This window comes from Salvelinus fontinalis, chromosome 3, assembly GCF_029448725.1.
Source record: "Salvelinus fontinalis isolate EN_2023a chromosome 3, ASM2944872v1, whole genome shotgun sequence".
In the NCBI taxonomy this organism is placed as follows: Eukaryota; Metazoa; Chordata; class Actinopteri; order Salmoniformes; family Salmonidae; genus Salvelinus; species Salvelinus fontinalis.
The window spans coordinates 41,859,862-41,887,285 of NC_074667.1; the positions used below are offsets into that span (position 1 = coordinate 41,859,862).

General features: G+C 41.9%; 2 protein-coding genes across 3 annotated transcripts; one reads left to right on the forward strand and one right to left on the reverse strand.

Annotated features, from left to right (window-relative positions):
- Nucleotides 1-208: 208 nt before the first annotated feature.
- Nucleotides 209-14,611, reverse strand: capzb (capping actin protein of muscle Z-line subunit beta). Of its 2 annotated transcripts, XM_055915972.1 has the most exons (9): nucleotides 14,396-14,611; nucleotides 8,907-8,996; nucleotides 7,364-7,485; nucleotides 7,050-7,163; nucleotides 6,396-6,654; nucleotides 4,800-4,865; nucleotides 4,479-4,555; nucleotides 2,938-3,039; nucleotides 1,184-1,273 (listed from the first exon to the last, which is right to left on the reverse strand). In XM_055915972.1, the coding sequence occupies exons 1-8, from the start codon at nucleotides 14,396-14,398 to the stop codon at nucleotides 2,946-2,948; spliced, it is 825 nt and encodes a 274-aa protein (XP_055771947.1). In that variant the 5' UTR covers nucleotides 14,399-14,611; the 3' UTR covers nucleotides 1,184-1,273; nucleotides 2,938-2,945. The 2 variants fall into 2 exon arrangements, with proteins under 2 accessions (XP_055771955.1, XP_055771947.1); XM_055915980.1 differs by lacking the exon at nucleotides 2,938-3,039 and having other exon boundaries at nucleotides 209-1,273; nucleotides 14,396-14,610.
- Nucleotides 14,612-16,071: 1,460 nt separating this feature from the next.
- Nucleotides 16,072-21,589, forward strand: LOC129848887 (MICOS complex subunit MIC10-like). The gene is made up of 4 exons (XM_055915990.1): nucleotides 16,072-16,183; nucleotides 20,946-20,993; nucleotides 21,112-21,221; nucleotides 21,348-21,589. The coding sequence occupies exons 1-4, from the start codon at nucleotides 16,123-16,125 to the stop codon at nucleotides 21,354-21,356; spliced, it is 228 nt and encodes a 75-aa protein (XP_055771965.1). The 5' UTR covers nucleotides 16,072-16,122; the 3' UTR covers nucleotides 21,357-21,589.
- Nucleotides 21,590-27,424: the final 5,835 nt, after the last annotated feature.

Sequence of the window (27,424 nt, forward strand, 5' to 3'; positions counted from 1 at the left end):
ACTCCTGTGCCCAATGAGTCCTGGTATCACTAATAAGAAGCTGACCATTACTGTAAAAGCACAGTAACCTCAGTGTCCACATCAGTTCTCTATAAACAGGTTTATTAAAATTATAATCTTTGGGATGACCTAAAACCACTCGGAAGCAAAACATTTCATCCATGTGAGTGATGGACATGCAGAACAAAAGCAAAAATTACAATAAAGATAGCTTTTTACTGTTTTTATTGTTGTTGGAGGCTCTAATACAATATGAATCATAAGCTTTACAAAATTAAAACAAAATACAACAAAAGATTCCCCCCAAAACAGAAACTGTCAAAAGCTTCCGTCAAGACGCAAAAAGACAAACTGTGAACCCCAACATAGACAAGGGTGAAAGAGAGAAAGACAGAGGGAGAGACAGAGGGATGCAAATCGTCATGTTATACACAGTGTAGGTGGGGGTTAATGACATGGGTATACACAGTGAATTTAACAGTCCATCCCCATGTTTTAGCAGTCTACATCTCCATCTAGCCATCCCAAGATCCCATGCTCCCACAGACTCTCAACACATGTGGATAGAGTGGGTCAAAGAGCAAACCGTTGACCAATCCTTACAATACATAATATCGAGAGACACCCTCTTCCATTCCGTTCCCTCCAATACATCGCTCAGAAAATTGACAGTTATATAAGGTGGTGGCATAGACACTTTGATATAATGGGTGCAAGTAAGAAAATGTTGGTAAAAATGTAATGTTTGAATGCCCAGCCTGCCCCATCTACAGAACAGTCCGTCAGCCTCGTCCCTTAACCAGAGGATAGGAGAGCTGATGTCACTCAATCAAAACTGACTCAGCTGTGAGCGCGCTATAGGGATAAAAACATTGCCGTCACACTAAGATTACCATTAACCGTCATAATATTCATAACACAAGTCAGAGAGAGCGAGAAGGTGAATGGCTCCATAGAGAATGAGATGCCTCAAAACAATGCGCGCAAATAAAAATAATGAATAGAAAGCTAAGCATTTTTCTCCATTTTTTGTTTTTCCACAAATGAACAAGGACGCAGCACTAAAACAGGCATACAGGGATGGAAGGAGAGATACAAACAGAAACAGACAAAATATGGCGGGAGAGGTGGAGGGTGTGAGAGTAACAGACAGAGAAAGAAACAGAAAAAATAACAATAGCATCTCTAGCTTTGCTGTTTGCGTTTAAGTGCCAACATCAGGTCGTTCTTCAGAGCCTCCTGCTTCGATTTGTCAGCCAGGGTCTGAACACTCCTATCAGGGGAGAGAGGGAGGGAGGAGTGAGTGGGGCAGATTAAATATACAACAGATTACAAAATCAACCCAACACCTACCCCTAAGCACTTCTGTAGAATGTTTATTTTTCATCTAAGCAATATGATAAGAGTTCCACTCAGTCTTACAGATGCTAAGGTGGGGCAAGTACCACAAAACTATCCAATAGGTACAGATATACAGGAGTGCCAAGGGGAATAGGGGTCAATTTGAAACTCCGGAATAGATGTAGTAGCAGTGAGTTTGTAGGAAAGCAAATAAGGTACCTAGGTACAGGGTATATGCAGGTTCCATGAAGTTGAATTTAAGATTATCATTGGTATTTTTACCCCCTTTTTTCTCATTGCTGCAACTCCCCAAAAGGCTCGGGAAGCGAAGGTCGAGTCATGCATCCGCCGAAACATGACCCACCAAACCGCGCTTCTTAACACCCACCCGCACCAGTGTCGGAGGAAACACCAGTCACCTGACGACCGAGGTCAGCCAGCAGACCTTTTTAAAGCTACTTGGAAAGCAATATAATACCAATTTAAGGTCTGCGTGCACCACACACCTGCTAATATTCCTCTCCAGAAATGAGCCCATTTTGGCAAAAAGGAATATTTTCACCAAAGGCTATAGCCTACATGGATCATATCAGGCAGGTGTGCTAGTTTAGCAATGAGCATTCTCCTCCAGCCTAAGGGATGTAGTACCATAGTGGCTAGGATACAGAAGGCTGAAACATGGTGTTGCCCATCTGCATTTGTTTAGGCTACCCCAATGGGCTAATCGTTAGATAGATCAAACTAAGTGTTCAGAATTCTGGCTTCAATACCAGCTTAGTACAATGATACTCAATACCACTTTGAAAAAGTACCTTAAAGTCAAATATACAGCACTGTTATTGTATAAAACAGAGTCAACACTCCCATTGCGCTAGGTCACCAGGTGTACAGGCTTAGTGTTGTTTATCAAATTGTATGGGCTACCTTGCACTCTCCTCTATCTCTGGCAATGTCCCGACTCTCACTGGCACATGACAAGCACACACAGAGGAGCACGTGGCTAGATTTCTAACATCTTGAAAGGGCACCTGGACTATTATTTGAGGTTCCATTTTTTTCTTCGTAGTGGCAACAATTAAGCAGTGACACAATATAAAACTGAAACACTGTAGTCATGTCCACCATAGTTTGTAAGAACTTTGAAAACTGAATTTAATACATTTTAAGACTTAAGGCCTTTAAATCAGATACATTAATTCAAGACAAAGACTTAAGGACCCATGGACACCGTGAAGAAAGCCTGATAAACACAGATGGAAAAACAGCAAATTCATTTTGAAACACAATAAGCGGTGAGGATGTCACACTGTCTTTCACTGTTAAGAGGGGGTGCAATCAATGTTAAATGTTTAGACAGGTAAGTTAATCTAGGGCTCTTCCTCATGCAACTCCATGTTGGAACAGCTGCAACAAACACTCATTGAGAAAACGTCAGGGGGTTGCAACTGTCTGAGAAACCACTCATTCACCACAAACAAAACCACACACCATGCCACTACATTACTCGCCCAATCTCTCTTTCTCTCTCACGCGCAGGCACACACACTCCAATGCCACAGACACACGCACAGCGTGTTGTCCCATGCCAGACGATACCTCTGGCCCTAGTCAATGAAGATCTGGCGCTGGGTGAGGACCTGAGACAGCTCCTTCTGGAGCTGCCGGTACTTTTGGTTATCAGGCAAAGAGTCAATAGATCTAAAGCACAGTGGAGAGGGGGCAGGAGGTAGAAGAGGAGAGGGACAGGCAGACAAATGAAGGACAAGTGAATATAGAGTAGAGATGGAAGGACAGCAGGAGGAGGAGGAGAGGAGATAGTGGGATGAAAGAGAGAACATGGGATTGAATAGGGGAAATGGAAATAAATAAACAGGGTTGGAATTGTAGAACTGAAAAACACAGAAAATTCCATGGGAAGCAGATAAAACAATATGGCAGAAAAACGATGGAAAATCCCCGTTAACAGATACAGCCATGGGTAAAAAGGAGTACGGAGGAACTCCCGAGTGGTGCAGCGGTCTAAGGCACAGCCGGCCATGACCGGGAGACCCATGAGGCGGCACACAATTGGTTCAGCATCGTCCGGATTAGGGGAGTGTTTGACCAGACGGTATTTACTTGTCACATCACGCTCTAGCTACTTCTTGTGGCTGGCCAGGCGCCTGCAAGCTGACTTCAGTCGCCAGCTGGACGGTGTTTCCTCTGACACATTGGTGCGGCTGGCTTCTGGGTTAAGCGAGCAGTGTGTCGAGAAGCAATGCGGCTTGACAGGATCGTGTTTCGGAGGACGCATGGCTCTTGACCTTTGCCTCTCCGGAGTCCATAAGGGAGTTGCAGCGATGGGACAAGACTAACTACCAATTGGATATAACGAAATTGTGGAGAAAATGGGGTAAAAGTAGAAAAAAAAGGAGTATGGGTGAAAGAGGTCAAACAAAAAATGCAGTAGATGAGTATCAAAACCAGGGATGGGCAACTGATGTGGCCCACAGCACCTCTTTTGAAGGCCCTCGGATCAATCCCCCCCGGAAAAAACGGGAACTCTGATTTGATTATACTGTTTCAAATTAGAATGGTAGACTACACTGGGTACAATTTTTTGATTTGGTTGTACATCAGAAGTTTTAGTTTTGTTATGTCAGTCAATTAGCCCATGTCATCATTTTTTGATTGCTAAGTTTATATAGCTGGCCGCTAAACTGTCATCATGATCAAATTACCAGCCAGGGGGCCCCTATTGATTTTGTTAGTCAGTGTCAATCAGATATGGAAAAAACTACAAACATTTCTCTCCACCCTATGGCAAAATCTGTAGAATTGCACAGAATGAACTCTAAAATGTTTTATTATCCGCTGTCAAGTGGGGGCCACTAAGATGTTTTGCTCGCAATGTGGGGCTCCTCGATGAGTTCAGATTGTGGTTCGCACCCCCATCGAAGTTGCCCAACCCTGATCAAAACTGCTGTATCATGGGTAAATTGTGAGACTGACTGATCTACAAATAATATTGATTAGCTATTAAGGATACAAGGTGATTTGTAGATCAGTCAATCTTAACTCGCCTTTAAAAGGCAGCTGCAATGTCAAATGCGTACACTAACTTTCTACCAATGTGACGTGTGTGTGCCCCTGCATACCTCAAGCCATTGACGATGTCCTTGGTCTTCCCAAAGTAGATCTCATTGAGAGTGGAGCGAATCTTATTCTCCATATCCTGAGGTTACAAAGTCATTCACATATAAACATTAAATCTTGTGATATCAATATACCGCAGTCATTTTACTGTAACTAAACACAGTATTACTGTATACATTAAAGTATTAATGGTTCACATGGGTTTACTGTATAATTATTTCAGCTAAGGAATCCATGTGAACCACCATGTGCGTAAGTAACTCTATATGTCAGTGAGTGAGAGTGTATAAGGGCATGCACGCATAAGGTGTAGTTCTGCCCACCTCCACCAGGCGGCCAATGTTGGCAATGTGTGGGGAGGACTCTCCAACTGTCTCGTCTTTCTCCATCTGGAAGTAAAAGATAGGGATGAGGGTATTGTAAAGTGTTGCAACTACTAAACCAAGAGACATAGATCACGAAAGCATGCGGACCCCCCCCCACCACACAGTTGTATGTAGACTGGGGAAAAAATGCAACAATTTCAAATATTTTACTGAGTTACAGTTCATAAGGAAATCAGTCAATTTAAATAAAATTCATTAGGCCCTAATCTATGGATTTCACATGACTGGGAATATAGACCTGCACCTGTTGGTCACAGATTAAATTATTTTATTTTTTAAGTAGGGCCGTGGATCAAAAACCAGTAAGTATCTGGTGTGACCACCATTTGCCTAATGCAGCGCAACATATCCTTCGCAGAATTGATCAGACTGTTGATTGTGGCCTGTGGAATGTTGTCCCACTCCCTTTCAATGACTGTGCGAAGTTTCTGGATATTGGTGGGAACTGGAAAACACTGTCGTACACTTCGATCCAAAGCATCCCAAACCTGTTCAATGGGTGACATGTCTGATGAGTATGCAGGCCATGGAAGAAGAAACATTTTCAGCTTCCAGGAATTGTGGGGCCTTGTATTATGCTGAAAAATTAGGTGTTGGCGGCATATGAATGGAATGATAATGGGCCTCAGAATCCTGCGACGGTATCTGTACATTCAAATTGCCATTGAAAAAATGCAATTGTGTTAATTGTCCGTAGCTTATGCCTGCCCATACCATAAACCCATCACCATGGAGCACTCTGTTCACAATGTTGACATCAGCAAACCACTCTCCCACACAACACCATATGTCCTCTGCCCGGTACAGTTGACACTGGGATTCATCCGTGAAGAGCACACTTCTCTAGCATGCCGGTGGCTATCGAAGATAAGCATCTGCCCACTGAAGTCAGTTACGAAACCAAACTGCAGTCAGGTCAAGACCCTGGGGAGGACGACGAGCATGCAGATGAGCTTCCCCGAGACGTTTTCTGACAGTTTGAGCAGAAATTCCTTGGGTGTGCAAACCCAGTTTCCTCAGCTGTCCTGGTGGCCGACAATCCCGCAGGTGAAGAAGCCGGATGTGGAGGTCCTGAGCTGCCATGGTTACACGTGGTCTGCGGTTGTGAGGCCAGGTGGAGGTACTACCAAATTCTCTAAAATTAAGTTGGAGGTGCCTTGTGGTAGAGAAATGAACATTGAATTCTCTGGCAACAGCTCTGGTTGACATTCCTGCAATCAGCATGCCAATTGCACACTCCCTAGGAAAACTTGAGACATCTGTGGCATTGTGTTGTGACACAAAACTGCACATATGATATTAGTGGCCTTTTGTCCTCAGCACAAGGGGCACCTGTGTAATGAACACTGTTTGATGATGCTGTCAGGTGGATAGGTTAACTTGACAAAGGAGAAATGCTTACTAATGCACAATATTTGAGAAAAATAATATTTTTGTGCATATGGAACATTTCTGGGATCTTTTATTTCAACCCATGAAACATGGGACCAACACTTTACATGTTGTGTTTTTATTTTTGTTCAGTGTAAGTACCTGTCTTGTCAGACTGCCACCCAGGTTCATGGTTCCGGACCCGGTCTTGGTCGTCTGGAGCCACAGCATGACAGTGGAGGTGAGTTTGTAGTGAGCGGTCCGTCCGCTGGACTTTTCCTGCACCTCCACCACATGGATGGAGTCCCAGCAGCCTTTGATCTTCTTGGAGCCGTCTCCGGCCTTCTTGATGAGGATAACCCCGGCAAAGCCATGATCCAAGTCCCACAGGTATACAGAGGAAACACCGCCCTCAAAATACCTAACAAACACAGAGGGCATTGATAATAAGACTGTCATTGGTGGTTTTATCAGGTTATTTCTTTGTGCCATAGACGTCGTATATCATCTGACATACAAAAGGTTGGAATGCTGTTTTGGCCAATCAACATCGAGGATCCCCAACTTCCCGTTTTATAATGTGTTAATGATATTACTATGGTAGAATGATAAGCAAACGTCTCTGTACTGGTTTGCTGGTAACACTAGTGGCCTACTGGTATTAACAGGTCTCTGTACTGGTTTGCTGGTAACTCTAGTGGCCTATTGGTATTAACAGATCTCTGTACTGGTTTGATAATACCAGTAGGCCACTAGTGTTACTAACATGTCTCTGTACTGTTTTGATAGTAACACTAAGGGACTACTGTTACTCACAGGTCTCTGTACTGGTCGAAAGCGTTGTTGGCCTCAACCTCTAGTTTGCGCAGGCGGGCAGATGGCATGGCACCATCGTCGATGGGAGGCTCATACTTATTACTCCATGGGGATCTGAGAAACAAGAACGAGCAAGAGTAAATCCAAATCAAGGGTTGTCACTCTTTATCATTTGTGTGCTTGGTCATATTTCCATATTTCCAAACAAATAATTCTAAGTAATTGTTATATACGAGGCATGGTTCCTGATGACATTGATATTTGGGAAAGAAAGGACGGCAGTAAAAGAGGAGCTGCAGGCTGTCAGGTCTTACCTGTAGGAGTCACCATCTCTGTTGTAGTCACAGAGCAGGTAGTCTTTCCCCACCACTTTGTCCCGGGCGATCTTCAGAGGCTGGTCCACAGAGGAGAGCAGGTCCTCACATAGACTGGGCACCTGGACACACACACACACACACCCAGAGAGAGAGATAGCCTTCACGACATGTTCCAACAACACACTTTCAATAGTATTCTACATGTTCACACAAACCCACTTTCAACAAGAAACTTACACGCAAAGCTTCTCGCAAACTTACATGCAAACATTCAAATGTTCTCCAAAACATTTACTAAAATAAGTCTCTCGCATTCAACTATATTTCCAAAAAGCTATTTTTTAAAGCATGCTGTACAATTTCATACACAAAACAGTTTATTTAAACAGGTACCATAGTAACTTACGAACAACCGATTTCATATACAGCTAATATGATTTGAAACCTATCAATATGTATTTGTGCATCAACCCAATAAAAGCCCATTTAAGATAAATAGAGAAATGACTCGCATAGTTTGAGTCTTGAATTTAGTCTGACTACTGATTACAAGGGTGTGTGTCTAGGGTGGTGGTGCTGGGGGTAGCAGGAAGCAAATTTACTAAATGAACGTTGTCTTTGGCAATTCAATCCACCTTTAACAGTTGCCAACTATGCTGGGCTAGACAGTAGGGGTAGAGAGAGCATAATGTGCGTGAGAAACAGATGAGGCAGGGAGACAAGAGAATGCCGGCATATGATATCCTTGAATCAATATGAGGGGGAAATAAGGTTAAGCTGTTTTTTTCCTCATTCCGCCTCCTTGCTAAGTGGGAAATGAGAGAGGGAGGGAGAGGAGGGAAAGAATTTGAAGGGATATCAATGGGTCTCAGGGGATAAAGGGGTACAAATAACTTCTCAGAGTGACATGGACCCCCGCCCCCCCCCCCCCCCCCTACCCACTCCTTAATCAGAACACACAGACACAATGCCTTCTCTGTTCCCTGGACACAGCCCCACACACCTGGCAACCACCAGACACACAGAGGGGGAACAGGGACAGACGGAAGGGGGAGACAGGGGTCGAAAGTAGAATCACAGAGGAAATAGAGTGGGTTGGGGGGGAAGAAAAGTAGAGAGGGGGAAAGGGTGGTGCTAGAGGAGGATATGGGAAGTGAGCTCATTGGATTCCCAACAATCAGGAGTGAGTGTAAGGAGAGGGCGGGGGCTAAATGGGCCCATGTAGAGTGATTGACAGCTTTTCTAATGACTGCTAACAACTAGCAACATAGGAGCGGGCTGAGGCGGTCAAGGAGAGTGCTGGTGCCCAGGGGAGAGAGGTGTCAAAGGGAAGAAGGAAGGAAGAGGAGCAGACTGGGGTCTGAAGGGAAGAATGGATATGACCATAAAAAAAGGTGGAGAACGATCACTGGAGAAAGTGTGGTTTGATTTATGTCCGATTCAGGTTCATCTCTCAGATCTGGTTTCACTATGGGAGATTTCAAGCACAGTCCGGGCTGTGTATAGGACTGGGATTGGTTGTCATCTACCGGCAACTCACCAAGTCGATGAGGTCACTGAGGTTCTTCTCGATCTGCTGGGGAGGCAGACGCCTCATCAGGTCCAGAGCACAATCCAGCTGCTGGTCATTCTGAAATACACACACAATGAGTCAGCTTTTGATACACATTCCTGCACACAAAATGCACAGGCCTAGTTCTGCAAAAGAAAGTCTAAAAGCAAGTTGTACTTGACATTTTTTGTCCATTTCACAAGAGAAAATGTGTGTTTCACTGTTCATTTTACATTGATTGGAAGCAAATTTGAACCTTGCCAAGTTCACCCCTGCAAAAAAATTCTCAGCGGTTTAGGCGGGTCTTGGAACATAACAGGCTAGCTGTTTTAACAGTACATTTTCATTCCTCTTCTGAGATTAAATTGACTTTTAAATGCTAAAATGCATCACTATCACTGTCTGAATTGAATTAACTAAAATAGATTAAATTGAACACAGAGCAAACAAAGCTCCCAGCCTCTCACACAACTCCAGCAGACTGAGGGGGCAGCCATTGATGGATGCATGTTACCTTCTTACGGTGGATAGGACAGGGGCGAGCCAAGCCAGGTCAGGCAGTGACTAGGCTATGTAGGGAACATTCAAACCCTGGCAAACATAGCCATACACTCACTTAGGCAGTAAACCGTATCGAGGGGTATTCGGAAATCGTTTTTCTAAACATTTTAATATTTGTAGCTACTTTTTAAGTAAATACCTGCAGGCAACTTGTGCAATAAGTTAGAATATAAAGCAGATTGCGTTCTTCATGTCACCTGTCACATTATGAAGCTTACTGTACTTCCACAGAACAGTTCAGCCAGTCACATGTTTGTAAATAGCACAACTGGAGAAAGCAGGAGCAGGGGAGTCCAGCTGTGTATTGACAAGGGTCTGGAAGCCACAAGTAGGCTAAATGAGCTTACAATTGAAAAGCAAGGTATTTTTTTGCAAAAACTATGCATATGGCCGGCACGGTTGCTTCAAAACAGCATCCAGGATGTCATCTAGTGTATATATAAATCATTGGGCTGGACTCATTGGTGGGTCACAACAAGTTCACGCCCCAGGACGGTATGACGATATGAAAATCCGGATACCGCCCAACTCTACACATCCTGAGATTACAAAAGTCATGGAGCTAGCTGCTTATGGTTTCAGTCACGAGACTTTATCAAAGTAAAACTAAGTGGCATGAGAGACAAAGTTCTGGATTTGCCCCCAAATAGCCTAGTTGTTCATGTGACAAACCCATCTAGTAGCCAACACTAGGTCTGGGCCTAACTGCAGTTGGTCTGGACCAATGATATATATAAACCCTCTCTGTTGATGCTATGTTTTGGCCATGGAGAGGCTTTGAAGCTACCGGTCGGCCATATTAGCACTCCTCAGAAAAGCAATCCTCCATAGGAATTAATGGAATTCTACAGTATTTCATGTTTAGCTCACATAATATTATAACAGTATGCATTAAGGTGTTAAATATAATAAATGTGCCCAAAAACAAATTGTAGACATAAGTAAATGCATTTCTATAACTTCCTAATTTAAAAAAAAAATGACTATGGTGGGGGAGTGCCAAGATGGAGGCACGGTAGCTTCAAAACAGCATCCAGTATGTAATCTAGTGTATATATAAATCATTGGCCTGGACTCATTGGTGGGTCACAACAAGTTAACGCCCCATGGCAGATTCCTTTAGGGAGCGTCTAAAACCACAACTGGGCCTTGGCTAAAAACATTGGTTTTGTTTACTTGTAGGGGCAAAATAAAACACTATAAACTGGGTCAAAGATTATTTTTTTTTATTGATAGGCCTAACCATGGTAGTTGGAAGACAGATTGACTGGTTACCATATAAGGCAAGGCTGTTAATCATCCTGTTATTGATACAGGCCCGTCATTTTATGGTATCTGGAAAGGTCAACATTTTTTGAATGCTTGAGCGCTCATAAATGAAGACAAGTTTCCAGCAACTGAAAATGTTACTAACCCTTAACAAAAATGTGAACAATTCACTCTGCTGCCTTTTCTACTTTTTCTGCTAGTACAAACCTTTGCGAGGAAAGAAAAGAGTGCTCATTTTAAAAAATGACTCATTCGTGGAGAATGAGTAGCCATTAACTCAATAATCTGCTCATACAAGCGAGGATTTTTCACTGTAATGTGAAATTGTCTAATTTGTCTCAGTTGATTGTCGATAACTAAATGGCTGGCTTGGTGATTCTGTCCTAGTCTTTTAGAACTGGCCAGAGATGTGCCCTGGGAGACCAACATTGAGAAAGTCATAAGGCAATTCTTCCTTGATCTAACACCTCAGGGCTCAGACTTGTCTTTTTTAATACAGGCCTGTTCGACTTTGTCAGACAAGCCCATATAATGTGATTGAACTGAACTTCAGAAAGGATGAATATGGATTGAGTCATGGCATCAGTCGGTCTCTCCACAAGCTCCCTGTCTGTTCACTTACTGAGGAGATCTAGCAGGGGCACAGAGGGGATTGTGGGTAATAGGGAGAAGCTGAGCTAGCAGACAAGGCCACATAGCAGAGCCTTCCCGGATGGTGTTCTTCTCTCACTGAACTATGCGGTGAGCAGCAGAACATTAGCGTGGAGGGCAGGCCAGCCACAACATGAAACCACTGAGAAATGTACAGGACGGAGATTTGGCAAGGAGATAAGGAGCTGCAGGCCAGAGAGGGTCCATAAAAATGTTGCGCTTCACCAATACATCTGTGAAAACAACGTTCATCTTTGTATTACGGAAATGAATCAAAGTGCTTTGACTGATGAAGGATTCTTATTTTTAATGACGTTATGTTTTGGGCCCCCAGGCAACATGAAGCGAGCTAAACTTTCTAAATAATAGCACTGATTGACCGATGACAACTTTTGCTTTAAATTGAAACTTTTCAGCAACCCCAGGCAGTGTAATCTGAGAAGTTTGTGTAAGTGAAGCTCGCTGCTGTGCTGTGCAACAAGAGTAACATTTCAGATACTTTTTTTGTCTGTGAGGTGATCTCTTGCCTGACGACTCGTACTGAATTTAATTCCACTGCTCTATCACTAGTTATTAGGGAACTCACGATATTTTCACAATACTTTGGTGCCAATACAAGATGCATTGCAATTCTCACGATTCAATATGCATGCTACTCAATATTGTGATTTCGATGTTCCAAACATATTGCTCACTATACGCCTGCTGCAGAGGGACAAGAGAGAGCCATGAGAAAAACAGTTTTGATCAGTCATGGAAATAAAAGTGATGTAAACAAATTGGCTCCCTATTTAAAAAGAATATGGAGAAAAAGCTATGAGGGAAAAATACTGTTTTGGTGCAGGTACAGCCAACTAGAGCAAAAATAATATTGCAATATTGTCAAAACGATATATCGTCAAAAATAATATCCCGATATGTAACTGTATCGACCCCCCCATCACTACTAGCTACATACATTCAGTCCGAGCCTGACGTCAAAGTGAGGGGCGTTGTACAAAACCCCCACCAGAATGGTTTGAACGGGTTCACATTTCATAAGCTGTCAGGAAGGAGAGAAAATCCTCATTGTGGAGACAATATGTTAGTGGGCATGGCGTTTGGTCACAGCGTTGTGGATCGGTAGCCAGGCAAGATGATCTCTGTGCTCTATTGAAGTTATACTGTAAAATACTTCTATTTCAGTCCAAACAAATGTGATCATCTACCTGGAAAGTCAACAGTCCATGAATCTTCCTTGATTCCCACCTAATAAAATACAACGGCCAATGACATGGGATTGTTGTGCATGTGTGAACTCAACCGAGGAATGCAGATATCTGGAGCAAGTCAAGCCTCACTCATCAAATATGCACTAATGCAGTTCCGGCAATAGTCATATTATAATAAAAGTCAAGAATAACTGAAATCTAGTAACTACTGAAAAATACTATCTAGCGCAGGAAACACATTCTTGAAAGATGTAAAGATTAGGCAATATCTCAGTTTGTCTGTAAGGACCACCAATCTAAAGTCTCCTACTGTCATTCTCATAAACAAAAACACACCAACTGACAGATTCCAATATGCAATACAGACAAATTTGACAAAATACCAACTTTGAATCAATACCAAGTCTTCAGATGAAACCAAGGTAGAGACTACAAGCCAGATAAGAGCAGCTGGCTATAGGAGAATCACACACCCAAAATCATTCTTTCCCTAAACAAACTTCAGTCTGCTTTCTCCTGAACACCGCCAAGGTTTTCAGATCATGTACTGCATGCCCTCTATCACACTTTTGGTTTCTATCTAGGCTGTTCTGGGCAGATGAAATAGTCTTGTTCAGCCGACACCTGCGCTCCTTGACACTGTTTACCAACGGCCCTGTCTTGCGTAAACACTGGACCAATTGACACAGGAGTCAGAGGCGGCGGTGAGGCTGGACCAACAGGATGGATGAGGTGAAGTCAGAGGGTGGCTGGGGAGACAGACCATCTGCTCTCCACTATAGGAATATTGTATCAGACATTCATTCCAAGCATGAAAGGGGGACTATTGAAAAGGGGACTCATAAAAGGGGGAATATTGAGTCCAGTGGAGTTAGAGGTGAAGAACAGTGTGAATGTTGCTAGTTGACAGGGCAGCCACACATTACTTCAAATGTTTAAATCCATTAGGTATTTAAAAATATTTTGCTATATTGTTAAATAGACATACAAGTGACAACAGTGGTTGAATTTCCTTCGTCAGGTGCACCACAATAAGCTTAAAATTCAAGGATGTTATTGTTTTTTTTAAACCTATATTTAACTAGGCAAGTCAAACAAATTCTTATTTTCAATGACGGCCTAGGAACAGTGGGTTCAGGGACAGAACGACAGATTTGTACCTTGTCAGCTCGGGGATTTGAACTTGCAACCTTTCGGTTACTAGTCCATCGCTCTAACCACTAGGTTACCCTGCCGAATATTCGTTCCTATTAGTATTTAAAAGTTTGTTACATTATTGCGCAAAACGGTGTAAAACGTGTTATACAAAGTTACACTGACAGTGTTGTTAACAAAAGTCACTGAACGCGTAAATCACATTGTTGAAGCAAAGTAAAAGTTGGGAATTGTGGTTTACACGTCACCTCCAATTCATGCGAGAGAATGGGCGGAGCAGGCCGATTTTAGCGACAAGCAACCCGGTGCTTGTACTATTTTAACCATGGGGTGTGTGTCTGGAAGAGGAGGGGGTGGCGAGAGCGAGACCCTAGTCTCTAATCCCTGAACTAGTTTCTCAATCCAAAACATCCTGTAACTTCAACAAATTGGCTAGTTAACAATGAAATTCGCACTAGCAATCATAGGTCATTAAGTTAACTGTGAGTAGCGTATATAACATGTCTATGCCATTTTCGAAACGCAACAGAGCACTTCCTATAAAAGGACAGCTAGCTACTGTAGCTGGCTAATATCCCTTAGTAGCCCCACCAAAATCTACCCATCCCCAACTCGTCTCCGCGGCCTTACCATGTCTGCGGCGCTCGGTGACGATCTCGGAGGGCAAATATGTTTTCGCCGATGGCTTTACACGTTCGTTGTATTGTGCTTGCACGACTTGTTCGTCTATGCTACTGTTGTTTTTACCCCCACCAGATAGATGTTGTTTCGCCTCCCTCACTGAACCCAGCCTTGTCAGCGAATTCACTTCCTCAACCGGGGTACAGGAAGGAAGGAAGGGGGACGGAGAAAACAAGAGGCGGTTGCATATCCGGGTCACGCTACTCGGTCTCTGAAGCAGCCAATCGGAGAGGAGTAAGTAAGGCATTGCCAAGTATGGAAAGAGGAGAGGAGTGGTGAGTGGTAAAAAGTAGCCTATATACAGAAAGAACAGAGAGGGCGATAGAGGGAAGGTATGATAACGGGGCTGATACACTGTACACCATTTACTCATGCTTGTCTTAATAATACTCTGATCCACAAGATGAATATTTTATTATTTGTAAGAAGGGTACAAGATCCTGATGTAGTCTGTATGTGACCACACCAGGACTAAGTGGTCTAACGAATAAACCTAGGTCTGACTCAACCTTGTAATACTGGCCAACCAAACCGGCAAAAGATCTGTGACACATTAAATAGCAGAAATATAACACAACTAGGCTATTGCAGTTGTTGGTATCAACATCATTTAAACTACCATGCATGTATGTGCCAATTGTGAATTATAATATGGGAAATAGGCTTAGTGCTTGTCTGAGATTGATGATAATATATAGGTGATTTTTACAGTAGTTCAGTCTCTTCGCTCAGACATTGACCCAATATCAATTGTTGTAATGCCTCTGAACTCATAGTTTGGTCATAATAAAACTTCCCTCAACAAAGTACTCTCTTCCCTCAACAAAGTACTCTTTAGATATACTGTAGTCTACCAGGCTCTCCAACCCTGTTCCTGGAGATTTAACATCCTCACGCCAACACCATTATAGCGCACCTGATTCTAATAATTAGTTGGTTGATAAATTGAATCAGGTTAGTTAGAACTGAGGTTGGAGCAAAAACCAACAGGGGATAGCTCTCCAGGAACAGGGTTGGAGAGGCCTGCATAGTGCATCTCTCTAACCCGCTGGCACCTCTTCTCCCCATGACCGATAAGGGGATTTTTTTTGCAGTAGACCTACATATGGGACTGATATCTGCTGCAAATAGATGATTTTTGTTCACCTATAGCACTGATCCACATTTTTGTGTTCACTGATTAAGCAAAGGTTGCAGGTAAAGATTCTGCTTGTTTGCTTTACTGATTTCATTGCAAGCATACACAACACCTTATCATGCAATGGAGTGATACATGACCATTGACCGCTGGATATCCTAATGATCATGGTTTGAGACTTAGCTAATACAAAAAAACTGTGGTGTAATAATGGCCATTTGGATGATTTAATTTCTGAATGCTTCATCCAAGCTGATGCAAATCAGTATGTGAAAGCAGTGATTTACATTGTGGATGTGTGACAATGTCATACATTGAATTTCATATTATATTTATTTCAGAGGCACAACCTACTTCACTACAGTTTCTAACATTGCAATGTTGTCGAAATGTTGCAGAAATTAAATAGCCATATAGAGCAAATATTGTCATCACATGCATCCATGTAAAATACATATCTGCAACATTATGTTGACGTAGGTGATCACATGACCCAAATATCGCGATTTTTGAAGATGTGAGTCAGAAGCTGAAAACAATGGCAAATGAACACGAACAGAAGTGGGACCGATGCCTAGCTGATAGCGCTGTGAAGATAGGTAAATATTGATATTTCATGAATGCATTTATTAAGAAATTGATTCCAAACAGAGTACAACCTAAAAATGCGCAGTGTAAGCCGGGGACCAGGTGCATGAGCTTAGTAAGGCCACCTGTCTACTTATGTGGGCCATAACTTACCCGATGAGGTCCATTAACAATTTAAACCAAAAGCCCCATCAACATTAGGCTTTTTTTTTTTTTTGTATGGTTTGTTGTAATTATATTTCAGGCAATTGTGTCGAAGAAACGGACCAAAACATTTGCGCGCTCATGTCCTATATTTTTGTATTATTCTGCGACCAGTCCAGGAAACACATTGTGCCCTTCACCGTCAGTTACGGGTTTGAGTTAACTTTTCAGTGACAGACAGTAACTATTAGTCCTATAAAATGCTGTAAAATGTTGCTTACATTGCAGTGATAAGAAATACTGAAACTGGCATATGACATTGAGTCCTCTAGTCTTAATAGGGTAATTTGATTAACTGAACCATTAAACTATCCCGTAATGATGCACATGAAATGCATGCTCAAAGCATAGGACTGCATTACACATTGTGACATGACATATAGCTACATAAAGCATAAGTGACATTTGTTAGTGTTAGAATTTCTGCACGTGACATTAACTTGAAACATGCATGATTAAAATGTTCTATCAACACATGTTTGAAGTGTTTCATCCCCTACACGATCCAGCAACTGTAATAGTAAAGTAACTTTATGATTAAGTAGATTAGGGAAGACAGTATAGTGCAACTGGGCTATACTGTCTTTGCTGTAAAGTGTTATAACAATTTCCATTAAAAGTAAGTTAAGCATACATTACACATATAAATCGTTTTAAATGAGCTTGATAAGATGATCAAGAGGCAAAAGGAATGCACACCAATTTAGGCGAGGTGCTGGCTAGCGGAGTAGAACACTTGAAAAATGTAAAGGAGAGTGGCACACTCTCTAGGAGCTCAGATGCAATAATTTAATAACCTAATTACCAAAGTTTCAACAGACAAGCTGTCTTCATCAGGGTATAATGACAAACACTGCAGGGTGACTAGTTTTATATAGTGTCACTGCCAAAGGACACACACAGGTGTCTGTAATCATGGCTGGGTGTGGCCTGATATCATTGGTTAATTCTCAGATTTAATTTTATTTATTTATTTCACCTTTATTTAACCAGGTAAGCTAGTTGAGAACAAGTTCTCATTTACAACTGCGACCTGGCCAAGATAAAGCAAAGCAGTGCGACACAAACAACAACAGAGTTACACATGGAATAAACAAGCGTACAGTCAATAACACAATAGAAAAAAATAAAGTCTATATACAGTGTGTGCAAATGGTGTGAGGAGGTAGGCAATAAATAGGCCATAGTAGCGAAGTAATTACAATTTAGCAGATAAACACTGGAGTGATAAATGAGCAGATGATGATGTGCAAGTAGAGATACTGGTGTGCAAAGAGCAGAAAAGTAAATAAAAACAATATGGGGATGAGGTAGGTAGATTGGGTGGGCTATTTACAGATGGACTATGTACAGCTGCAGCAATCGGTTAGCTGCTCAGATAGCTGATGTTTAAAGTTAGTGAGGGAAATATAAGTCTCCAGCTTCAGCGATTTTTGCAATTCTTTCCAGTCACTGGCAGCAGAGAACTGGAAGGAAAGGCGGCCAAAGGAGGTGTTGGCTTTGGGGATGACCAGTGAGATATACCTGCTGGAGCGCGTGCTATGGGTGGGTGTTGTTATCGTGACCAGTGAGCTGAGATAAGGCGGAGCTTTACCTAGCATAGACTTATAGATGACCTGGAGCCAGTGGGTCTGGCGACGAATATGTAGCGAGGGCCAGCCGACTAGGGCATACAGGTCGCAGTGGTGGGTGGTATAAGGGGCTTTGGTAACAAAACGGATGGCACTGTGATAGACTGCACCCAGTTTGCTGAGTAGAGTATTGGAAGCTATTTTGTAGATGACATCGCCGAAGTCGAAGATAGGTAGGATAGTCAGTTTTACTAGGGTAAGTTTGGCGGCGTGAGTGAAGGAGGCTTTCTTATATAAAAAATAAAAACATGAATGGATAGCATATGATCTTAGATACAATTTGGGTACATAGGCCTACAAACATTTTCAATAGCAAAATCACAAGAACGTCTTCAGATCAAAGTCTACGTTGAGACCTAAGGGAGCAAGGGTCTTTAAATTAAAGATCCAGACAACCTCTCGTTTAACAATAAATTGTTGAGGTCACCTCCTCTCCTAGGGAGGGTGACATGTTCGATGCCGATATAAAGTAAGGACGAAATCGAGTGGTTTGCTTCCAAAAAGTGGGCCGCAACTGAGTAAGTCGAGTTTTTGCACCTAATGGTGCTAATATGCTCCGAGATTCGTACTTTTAATTCACCCTTTGTTTTACCCATGTAATTTTTACCGCAAGGACAAGTTATAAGATAAATAACTGCCTTAGTGGAGCACGTGATAACACCTTTAATTGGGATCTGTTTCCCTGTTTGGGGGTGTTTGAAGGATCTACATTTATAAGTGCCATTGCATTGAGCACAGCCATTAATTTCACTTGTAGTTTACATCCAGTAGGGGCGCAAATAGACATTGTGCAGGGATATCTTGGGGTGATAAATCAGAGTTTACCAATTGATCTCTGAGACAACATAAAGGTGATAACACAATGTCAACAATGCAGTGTGAAGGTGGTGTCCAATATCCATAATAAAGGAATATTGACTAAGAACATGACACACAACATTCTGATCTGGAACCAATGATATTCCTGCACCCGTACATAGACAATTTCCCAAAATATTTGTAAGTAGTTTTGCTTAAAGAGTGATTTGAATTATCATCTTTCTTACAGAGGTATTTGGTTTTGGAATGTTTGCTAGCTTTGGAGCAACTAGCCATGAGGACTGCCAAACTTAATATTTTCCTTGTTTTTAGATTTACTGTATTCCCCGAAAAGGTATGTGGGTTGACAACAGCTGGGTTTACAATAATCCACACTTACAGTGTTAAGAGGCCAAAGGTTGTGAAATCACGTTGCCCCCAGCAGGGAGCCTGTAATAGCCAGCCTATCAGGACAGACAGGAAAGCTGCTGCACAGTAAGAGGGGAACAACAGAAAAGAAGAATGATGGATGCACAGTCAAGAGAGAAAGGGGGAGGAGGAAGGAAAGGTAAAGATATCAGAAGAACAGAGGGAGTCAAGCTGTGGTTGTATAGAGGTTCATAATAGTAAATCTGTTGCAGATCTGGCCTCATATTTGGCCGGCTCCACTGCTTTTCGGCAACAATCACAGGGAGAGGGAGAGGGAGGAGGAGACATGGAAAGGAAATGAGAGAGAGAGTGGGGCTAAAGAGACAGAAGTTGTCTGTAAATCTTAAATGCCCATTGCTGTCAAAAGTTTAGTATTTTTTTGTAAGTTTTTTTGAATATATATATTTCCACACTGTTGGACTAATACTGTGAAATTGTGAAGAAAATAATTCCCTTTTTAGTGTAAGAGCTGTTTGAAAAGACCATCTACAATTTCAAACCCTGTTTTGGTCGGATAGAGTTTTTGCCGGCCTGGTGTCATCACCAGGCAGTAAAGTAGTTTAATAGACCAATAAGAAAGTTCCAAACCTCTCTGCCAATAACCACTCGTTTTCAGTTTCCCCCTCCCCACTCAGACCACTCCCAGACAGTCCAAGCAACAATCACAGTAATGCACTTAATTGTTACCCGGAACTGATTTGATATTGTGGGTTAAAAAAACGGCTGCATTGGACTTATTTTTTTTGGGATTAAGTTCAGACTGGAAAGCGAGGGGGGGGGGGGGCAGCAGAGGTTGTAGAGGAGCATGATGTGTCTGTCAGCAGCAATAAAGATGTCTCGGATGTTGTCCCTTTGTTTTTGTGGTCTTGTTTGACATTTGTAAGTTGTGTAATTGAGACGGAGGGAGCAGTGTCTGAGTGCTTTGGCAGCTGCGTATCGGTCATGCTGCATAGCTCTCTGAATCCAATTAAGAAGTGGAGGGGCCCAAACTGTTGTTTTTATGTATTTCTGTGCTGGTTGGCCCTTGGAGCTGGGTGGGGCGCTGCACACAGCGAGGTGAAGCTAAGCACAAAAACACATTCTATCTCTTCAAATGCCCCCCCGGGTCTACACTTACACTCTATCATTGTGTCTTATTTGTGTATTGTCTGTCCATCTCCCTGCCATGAAGATCACCTCACCTGGACCCTCTGCTTGACCTGACTGGACTCTCACTCTCCCTAACTTAAACATCCCAGATCTCTAGATCACACTGCTAGTTCTCTATCTCACTCAACCCGCCTCTCATCTCTCCTCCCCCTTCGTGTCTTTCCTTTACAGCACTAGCTCCTCCTACCCTTTGACATCTCTCTCACTCAATGACATTTTTTTTGCTCTCGTTTGCTCTTTATTTTTTATTATTTTGTCTTAAGTTTACTTTCACATGCTTTTCTTCATTTTCCCCCTCTGCTTCTCTCTCTAATGAACAATGTCTGGCTGACAGGTGCTGTTTGGCCATGTTGCCCCTCACCTCACCTCATTAGAGCAGACTAACTTCCAAGCACAACAGGGAATTCCATACCTGTGTGTATGTGTGCATTACCCCAATACTTAATCATAGGGTGTGCTGCAGACTTGTTTTTTTGTTTCTATTCCTCTGTGGAGAGGTTTATGCACCTCCTTTCACCCCCTTTCTTTTCTTTCTTTCCTCTCTCTCGCTGTCTCTCTCTAGCGACCGGCCTTGGCGTGGGGATTGTGTTCTCAGTCCTCTTCTTCAAACGTGAGTATTGCCTCAGACAGCAGAGAACAGTAATTGTAATAATAACGCTGTCCATGTGTTGATCTTTGTGGGAGTTATGGTTTGTTTCATATAAGTGAATTGTCTGTCTCGTCTCTAGGGCGCACTTGGCCAGTGGCATTTGGATCAGGTGTGGGGCTGGGCATGGGCTACTCCAACTGCCAGCAGGACTTCAGGTCACTTTACCAGCTCCATGGTCACAGGGTAAAGGTGAGCAAATCACACACGTCATGACCAAGGTCGATGCCATTAAGGTTGAAACACAGTATTCCATCTTTTTTTCCCTCAACAATAATTGCACATAATAAAATTACTGTTCTATTTAATCTCTTTCAGGAACAGTAGAAGACTGAGGAGAGTTGGCTGATGTAGAAGTTGTCTCGTCCTCATTATTTTGCTGCTTGTTTTTATTTTATTTTGCTGCTTGTCTCCCTGCCACCCAATGTATTTACTGTGTGAGTCTCACAGGACAGTCGTGTATTTTTGTGTATATATAAGTAATGAATCATTTGACAGAAAATTCCTGATTTACTTCTGTCTTGTATCTGTGTGAATAAAGTTTGAATGCTAACAAAGAACATGTCTATTTTGAAATGAGTTTGGCAAGCTGTGTGTGTTAGAGAGCGGGAGGGAAAGGAAGAATGACAGTATTTTGTGTGTGAATGAGTAGGAGAGTTAAACTCCTGCTGTCCTGCTACAGCCCTCAAGGAAAGAGGGAAAGCAGGGAAAAATGAGAGCTAAAGAAAATGAAGCCATGGATAAAATCTGGATGATGGAGAGGGTGTGGAACAAAGATATTCCTAAATGTACAGAGAGAGGTTAGATAAATGTTTAGTGAGAGGGCTGTATACTACAGGTGAAGATGTGGTCAGGTGGTAAATGCAAAGTGTGGGGGAAACAATATCTGCTGTGTATTGCTACCATCTACCAATACGACACTGTATATTGCTACCTAGCACTAAGATGAATAGTTTAAGCGGAGGAACTGTTGGACATGTTACATGTTGCGCTTGTAAGAAGGATTGCAATAGACTTTGTTCCAGGTACAGCTACACCATGCAGACTTTCTTCATCTGGGAGTGTTTGGGAGCAGGACAATGGCAGAGTACCTGTGTGTGTGCTTGTATGTGTATGTTGGAAGCGGTTGGAAGTGTTGGCAGTGATTGTGTAGGTGGTGCACGGAGAAGAGATCATGTTAGCTTGTGTGTCTTTTGTGAACAATCCTCTATGTCTGTGTGTTCATTGGCAGTACTGATTGTGTCTGGGAGTATGTTTTGGGAGTGTGTTTGTCCAGCCCCCTGGTGCAGCAGAATTTGTGGAATGTTCTGGAATGCCAGTTCTGGACTGAAGCTCAGCCCTTATTACTAACAGGTGAGTTCCGCTCCGTGCACGTCTGAACACACATTCACACTTTCACTTCAAGGCACATATTTAAACACATGTTCATACGCATATGTACTGAAATTCACATGCACACTCATAGGCTTAAACTATACACATTTCTTACAGCACACATCCAGATATGACCAGCCCCGCATATACAATCTCAAACACTTATTTGCAACATAGAATACATTTCAAAATTACATTCACATGTATCTCTCTCCATAGTAGATACAGTACATTATTCAACAGTGGTGTGTGTGTATGTATGTATGTATGTATGTATGTATATATATATATATATATATATATAGATATATATATATATAGATATATATATATATATATATATCACACACACAGTACCTATCAACATTCAAGAGTTTTTATTTTTTCTACATTGTAGAATAATAGTGAATACATCAAAACTATGAAATAACACATGGAATCATGTAGTAACCAAAAAAGTATTAAACAAATGTAGATTTTAGATTCTTCAAAGTAGCCACCCTTTGCCTTGATGACAGCTTTGCACACTCTTGGCATTCTATCAACCAGCTTCACCTGGAATGCTTTTCCAACAGTCTTGAAGGAGTTCCCACATATGCTGAGCACTTGTTGGCTGCTTTTCCTTCACTCTGCGGTCCAACTCATCCCAAACCATCTCAATTGGGTTGAGGTCGGGTGATTGTGGAGGCCATTGTCCTGTTGAAAAACAAATGATAGTCCCACTAAGCGCAAACCAGATGGGATGGTGTATCGCTGCAGAATGCTGTGGTAGCCATGCTGCTTAAGTGTGCCTTGAATTCTAAATACATCACAGACAGTGTCACCAGCAAAGCACCATCACACCACCTCCTCCATGCTTCACGGTGGGAACCACACATGCAGAGATCCTACTGCATCTCACAAAGACTTGGCGGTTGGAACCAAAAATCTAATTTGGACTCATCAGACCAAAGGACAGATTTCCACCAGTCTGTCTATTGCTCGTGTTGCTTGGCCCAAGCAAGTCTCTTATTATTATTGGTGTCCTTTGGTAGTGGTTTCTTTGCAGCAATTCGACCACGAAGGCCTGATTCACGCAGTCTCTGAACAGTTGATGTTGAGATGTGTCTTTTACTTGAACTCTGTGAAGCATTTATTTGGGCTGCAATTTCTGAGCCTGGTAACTCTAATGAACTTATCCTCTGCAGCAGAAGTAACTCTGGAACTTCCTTTCCTGTGGCGGTCGTGATGAGAGCCAGGTTCATCATAATGCTTGATGGTTGAAACTTTCAAAGTTCTTGAAATTTTCCGGATTGACTGACCATGTCTTAAAGTAAAGAATGACTGTCATTTCTCTTTGCTTATTTGAGCTGCTCTTACCAAAATATGGACTTGGTCTTTTACCAAATAGGGCTATCTTCTATATACCACCCCTACCTTGTCACAAAACAACTGATTGGCTCAAATATATTAAGAAGAAAATAAATCCCACAAATTAACTTTTAACAAGGCACACCAGTTAATTGAAATGCATTCCAGATGACTACCTCATGAAGCTGGTTGAGAGAATGCCAAGAGTGTGCAAAGCTGTCATCAAGGCAAGGGGTGGCTACTTTGAAGAATCTAACATAAACAAATCAAAATATATTTGAACACTTTTTTGGTTACTACATGATTCCATATGTGTTATTTCATAGTTTTGATGTCTTCACTAATATTCTACAATGTAGAAGATAGTAAAAATAAAGAAAAACCCTTGAATGAGTAGGTGTGTCCAAACTTTTGACTGGTACTGTGTATGTATGTATGTATGTTGAACAAAAATATGAATGCAACATGTAAAGTGTTGATCCCATGTTTCACTAGCTGAAATAAAAGATCCCAGAAATGTTCCATACACACAAGCTTATTTCTCAAATGTTGTGCACAAATTTGTTTACATCCCTGTTAGGGATCATTTTTCCTTTGCCAAGATAATCCATCTACCTGACAGGTGTGACGTATCAAGAACCTGATTAAACAGCATGCTCATTACACAGGTGCACCTTGTGCTGTAGACAATAAATGGCCACTCTAAAATGTGCTGTTTAGTCACACAACACAATGCCATAGATGTTGCAAGTTTTGACGGAGCATGTAATTGGTATGCTGACTGTAGGAATGTCAACCAGACCTGTTGCCAGAGAATTCAATGTTCATTTCTCTATCATGTCTGTAATAAGGGCCTTTGTGGGGAAAAACTCATTCTGATTGGCCGGGCCTGTCTCCTCTGTGGGTGGGCCTATGCCCTCCCATGCCCAGCCTTGGCTGCACTCCTTCCTAGTTGTGAAATCCATAGATTAGGGCCTAATAAATGTATTCCAAATGACTGATATACTTCCATGAGCTGTAACTCAGTAAAATCTTTGAAATTGTTGCATGTTGCGTTTATTTTTTTGTTCAGTATATAACAAAAGTTATTTCAAACGAGCAAAGATAGACAGAGACACACTCTTACATACACATACAGTACATGTAAACACTCCTGCACGCATTCTGCAATGCATTAGTCACAAAGTAAGGAGTATGTGTTGGCATCCTCTCAAAAACAGATTCCGTTATTTCACTCTTCCCCTGTCTATTAATATAGTATTTGTCTGCAAGAGTGCATGGGAGCTTATGGATACAATCAAAGCTGCACACTTGCAGAGGGGGATGGAAGTGAGGATAGATTTCTGGGGCATAAGAGTGTACCTGTCTGTGCCTGTCTGACAGATTCTCCAGAACGACAATCATAATCACTATTAACCTTGCCACTAATCAGAAAACACAGAGCTGGTTCAGATATCATATGCAGGTTGGCGTTTATTATCAGTAGTCTTATCCTGGAGGCAGAACTGAACTATTTCCCCTTAGATAGGGCAGCTGCAAAGTCAAAATTACCTATATTGTAAAAATGTATGAATACAAAAATGATATGTTTGGTCTTCATTTAAGGTTAGGATTAGGTTTAGCATTGTGGTTAAGGTTAGGATTTAGGTTTAAAATCTAATTTTATCACTTTATGGCTGTGCCAGCTAGTGACTGTTCAGCAGAGCTGCCTCCAGAACAAGATTCACGACAAAAAAAACACTAACATGCATATCATACGCATGTCAAAATCATAATTACAACAATTTTTCCATCAGATGTGGTCTGTTCTGCAGCCAGAACTGACATGAGGGAGTGAGAGAGAGAGAGAGAGCGCAGCGCCAGGGCAGCATGCACAGATTTTATTTGAGGAAAATAGAGTTCCATCACTGTAGTGGCTGTTGAAGACATTTCTGTTCATAGAGAGGCAAAATTCCTCCATTATGCCAAATCCTAATGTGGAATAACCACTGGCAGTCTGGGACAGTGACTGACTCTACTGGAGTGGTGCACAGCTCATGAGTCATGATCTAAGGAGCGTCTGCTGGTTTTAATTTGTCTCTGGCACTTACTTCCTCAATAGATTTATTGGAAGGTCCATTCATTGTTGTCAAGGTATTAATCAGTGGCTTATTCAAAGATTGGGACAAAACCAACCTGAACAGTCTGGCCCTCAAGGACAGCATGCATGGCCTGCCTACTGTATCTACACTTCCACTCTGAGCAGGAGGGGGGTCTACTAATCTAACACAGATGGTCATATTGTTTTAAGATGGTCATACCATGGATCATTTAGCTGTTTGATTTTGAATTTTAGGACCCTTGTAGGTGTATATATATATACAAATATTTGATGAGACATTGAATTTGGCCTTACTGCTACTAGCCTATAGAAACACATTGAATGACACATTCATACATGGTAAATCAGATAGGCAATACAATAAATCAAAAGGAAGTGTGAACTGACACAAGTGATGCATTTGTTACTATTTGCAATATATAGGGGTTCACAGCGAAGCTATTCTTAGATTTTTTAAAATCTTTGACATCGTCAAATAACTCAAGCATAGATTGTTTACTTTTTTTAAAATTTGGCACACAGAAACTAGAGGCCATGAGTAACCTGGTAAAAAAAAATGGCACCGACTGGCCTGTAGGTGGAGCTGTTAGAAGGGTCAAAGATCATACCACCAAGACATGCTAACCTCCCCTGTTATTGGTAATGGTGAACAGTTAGCATGTTTTGGGGGTTTGATCTTTAACCCTCTAACTTTCTCACTCATCATTATTCACAATTAATTCAGGATTATCCATAATCATGGTAGCATCCACATTAATGTAGAAGTGCTCAGAAACATATGCTATTATTATTTATAATAGTGACTCCAAAATGGCACTACATTATTTACCATTAATTTCTATTGGGCACAAAATTATCTGAAACACAATCAAAACGAACTGCAAATGAAACTAAGTTTGTAGTCACAAGCTTGATGTAATCATTGTGCAGTGGTGGAAAAAGTAACCAATTGTTATACTTCAGTAAAAGTAAAGATGTCACACCCTGATCTGTTTCACACCTGTCTTTGTGATTGGCACCACCCCCCTCCAGGTGTCGCCCATCTTCCTCATTATCCCCTGTGTATTTATACCTGTGTTCTCTGTTTGTTTGTTGCCAGTTCATAGAACCTACCAGTGTTTGTTTCCCTGCGCCTGCCTGTTTCTTGCTCCTGTTTGCTAGTCCATCCCGGTTTGACCGTTCTGCCTGCTCTGACCCTGAGCCTGCCTGCCGTTTTTGTACCTTAACCCACCTAACTAGATTATTGACCCCTGCCTGCCCTGACGCTGAGACTGCCTGCCATTCTGGATCCTTTGCACAATCTCTGGATTATTGACCCCTGCCTGCCTTTAACCTGTCGTTTGCCTGCCCCTGTTTAGAAATAAACTTTTGTTTCTTCAACACTGTCTGCATCTGGGTCATACCTAAAACGTGATAAAAGATACCTTAATAGAAAATGACTCGTGTAAAAGTGAATGTCAGCCAGTAAAATAGTACTTGATCAAAAGTCTAGAAGTATTTGATTTTAAATATACTTAAGTATGAAAAGTAAATGTAATTGCTGAAATATACTTAAGTATCAAAAGTTAAA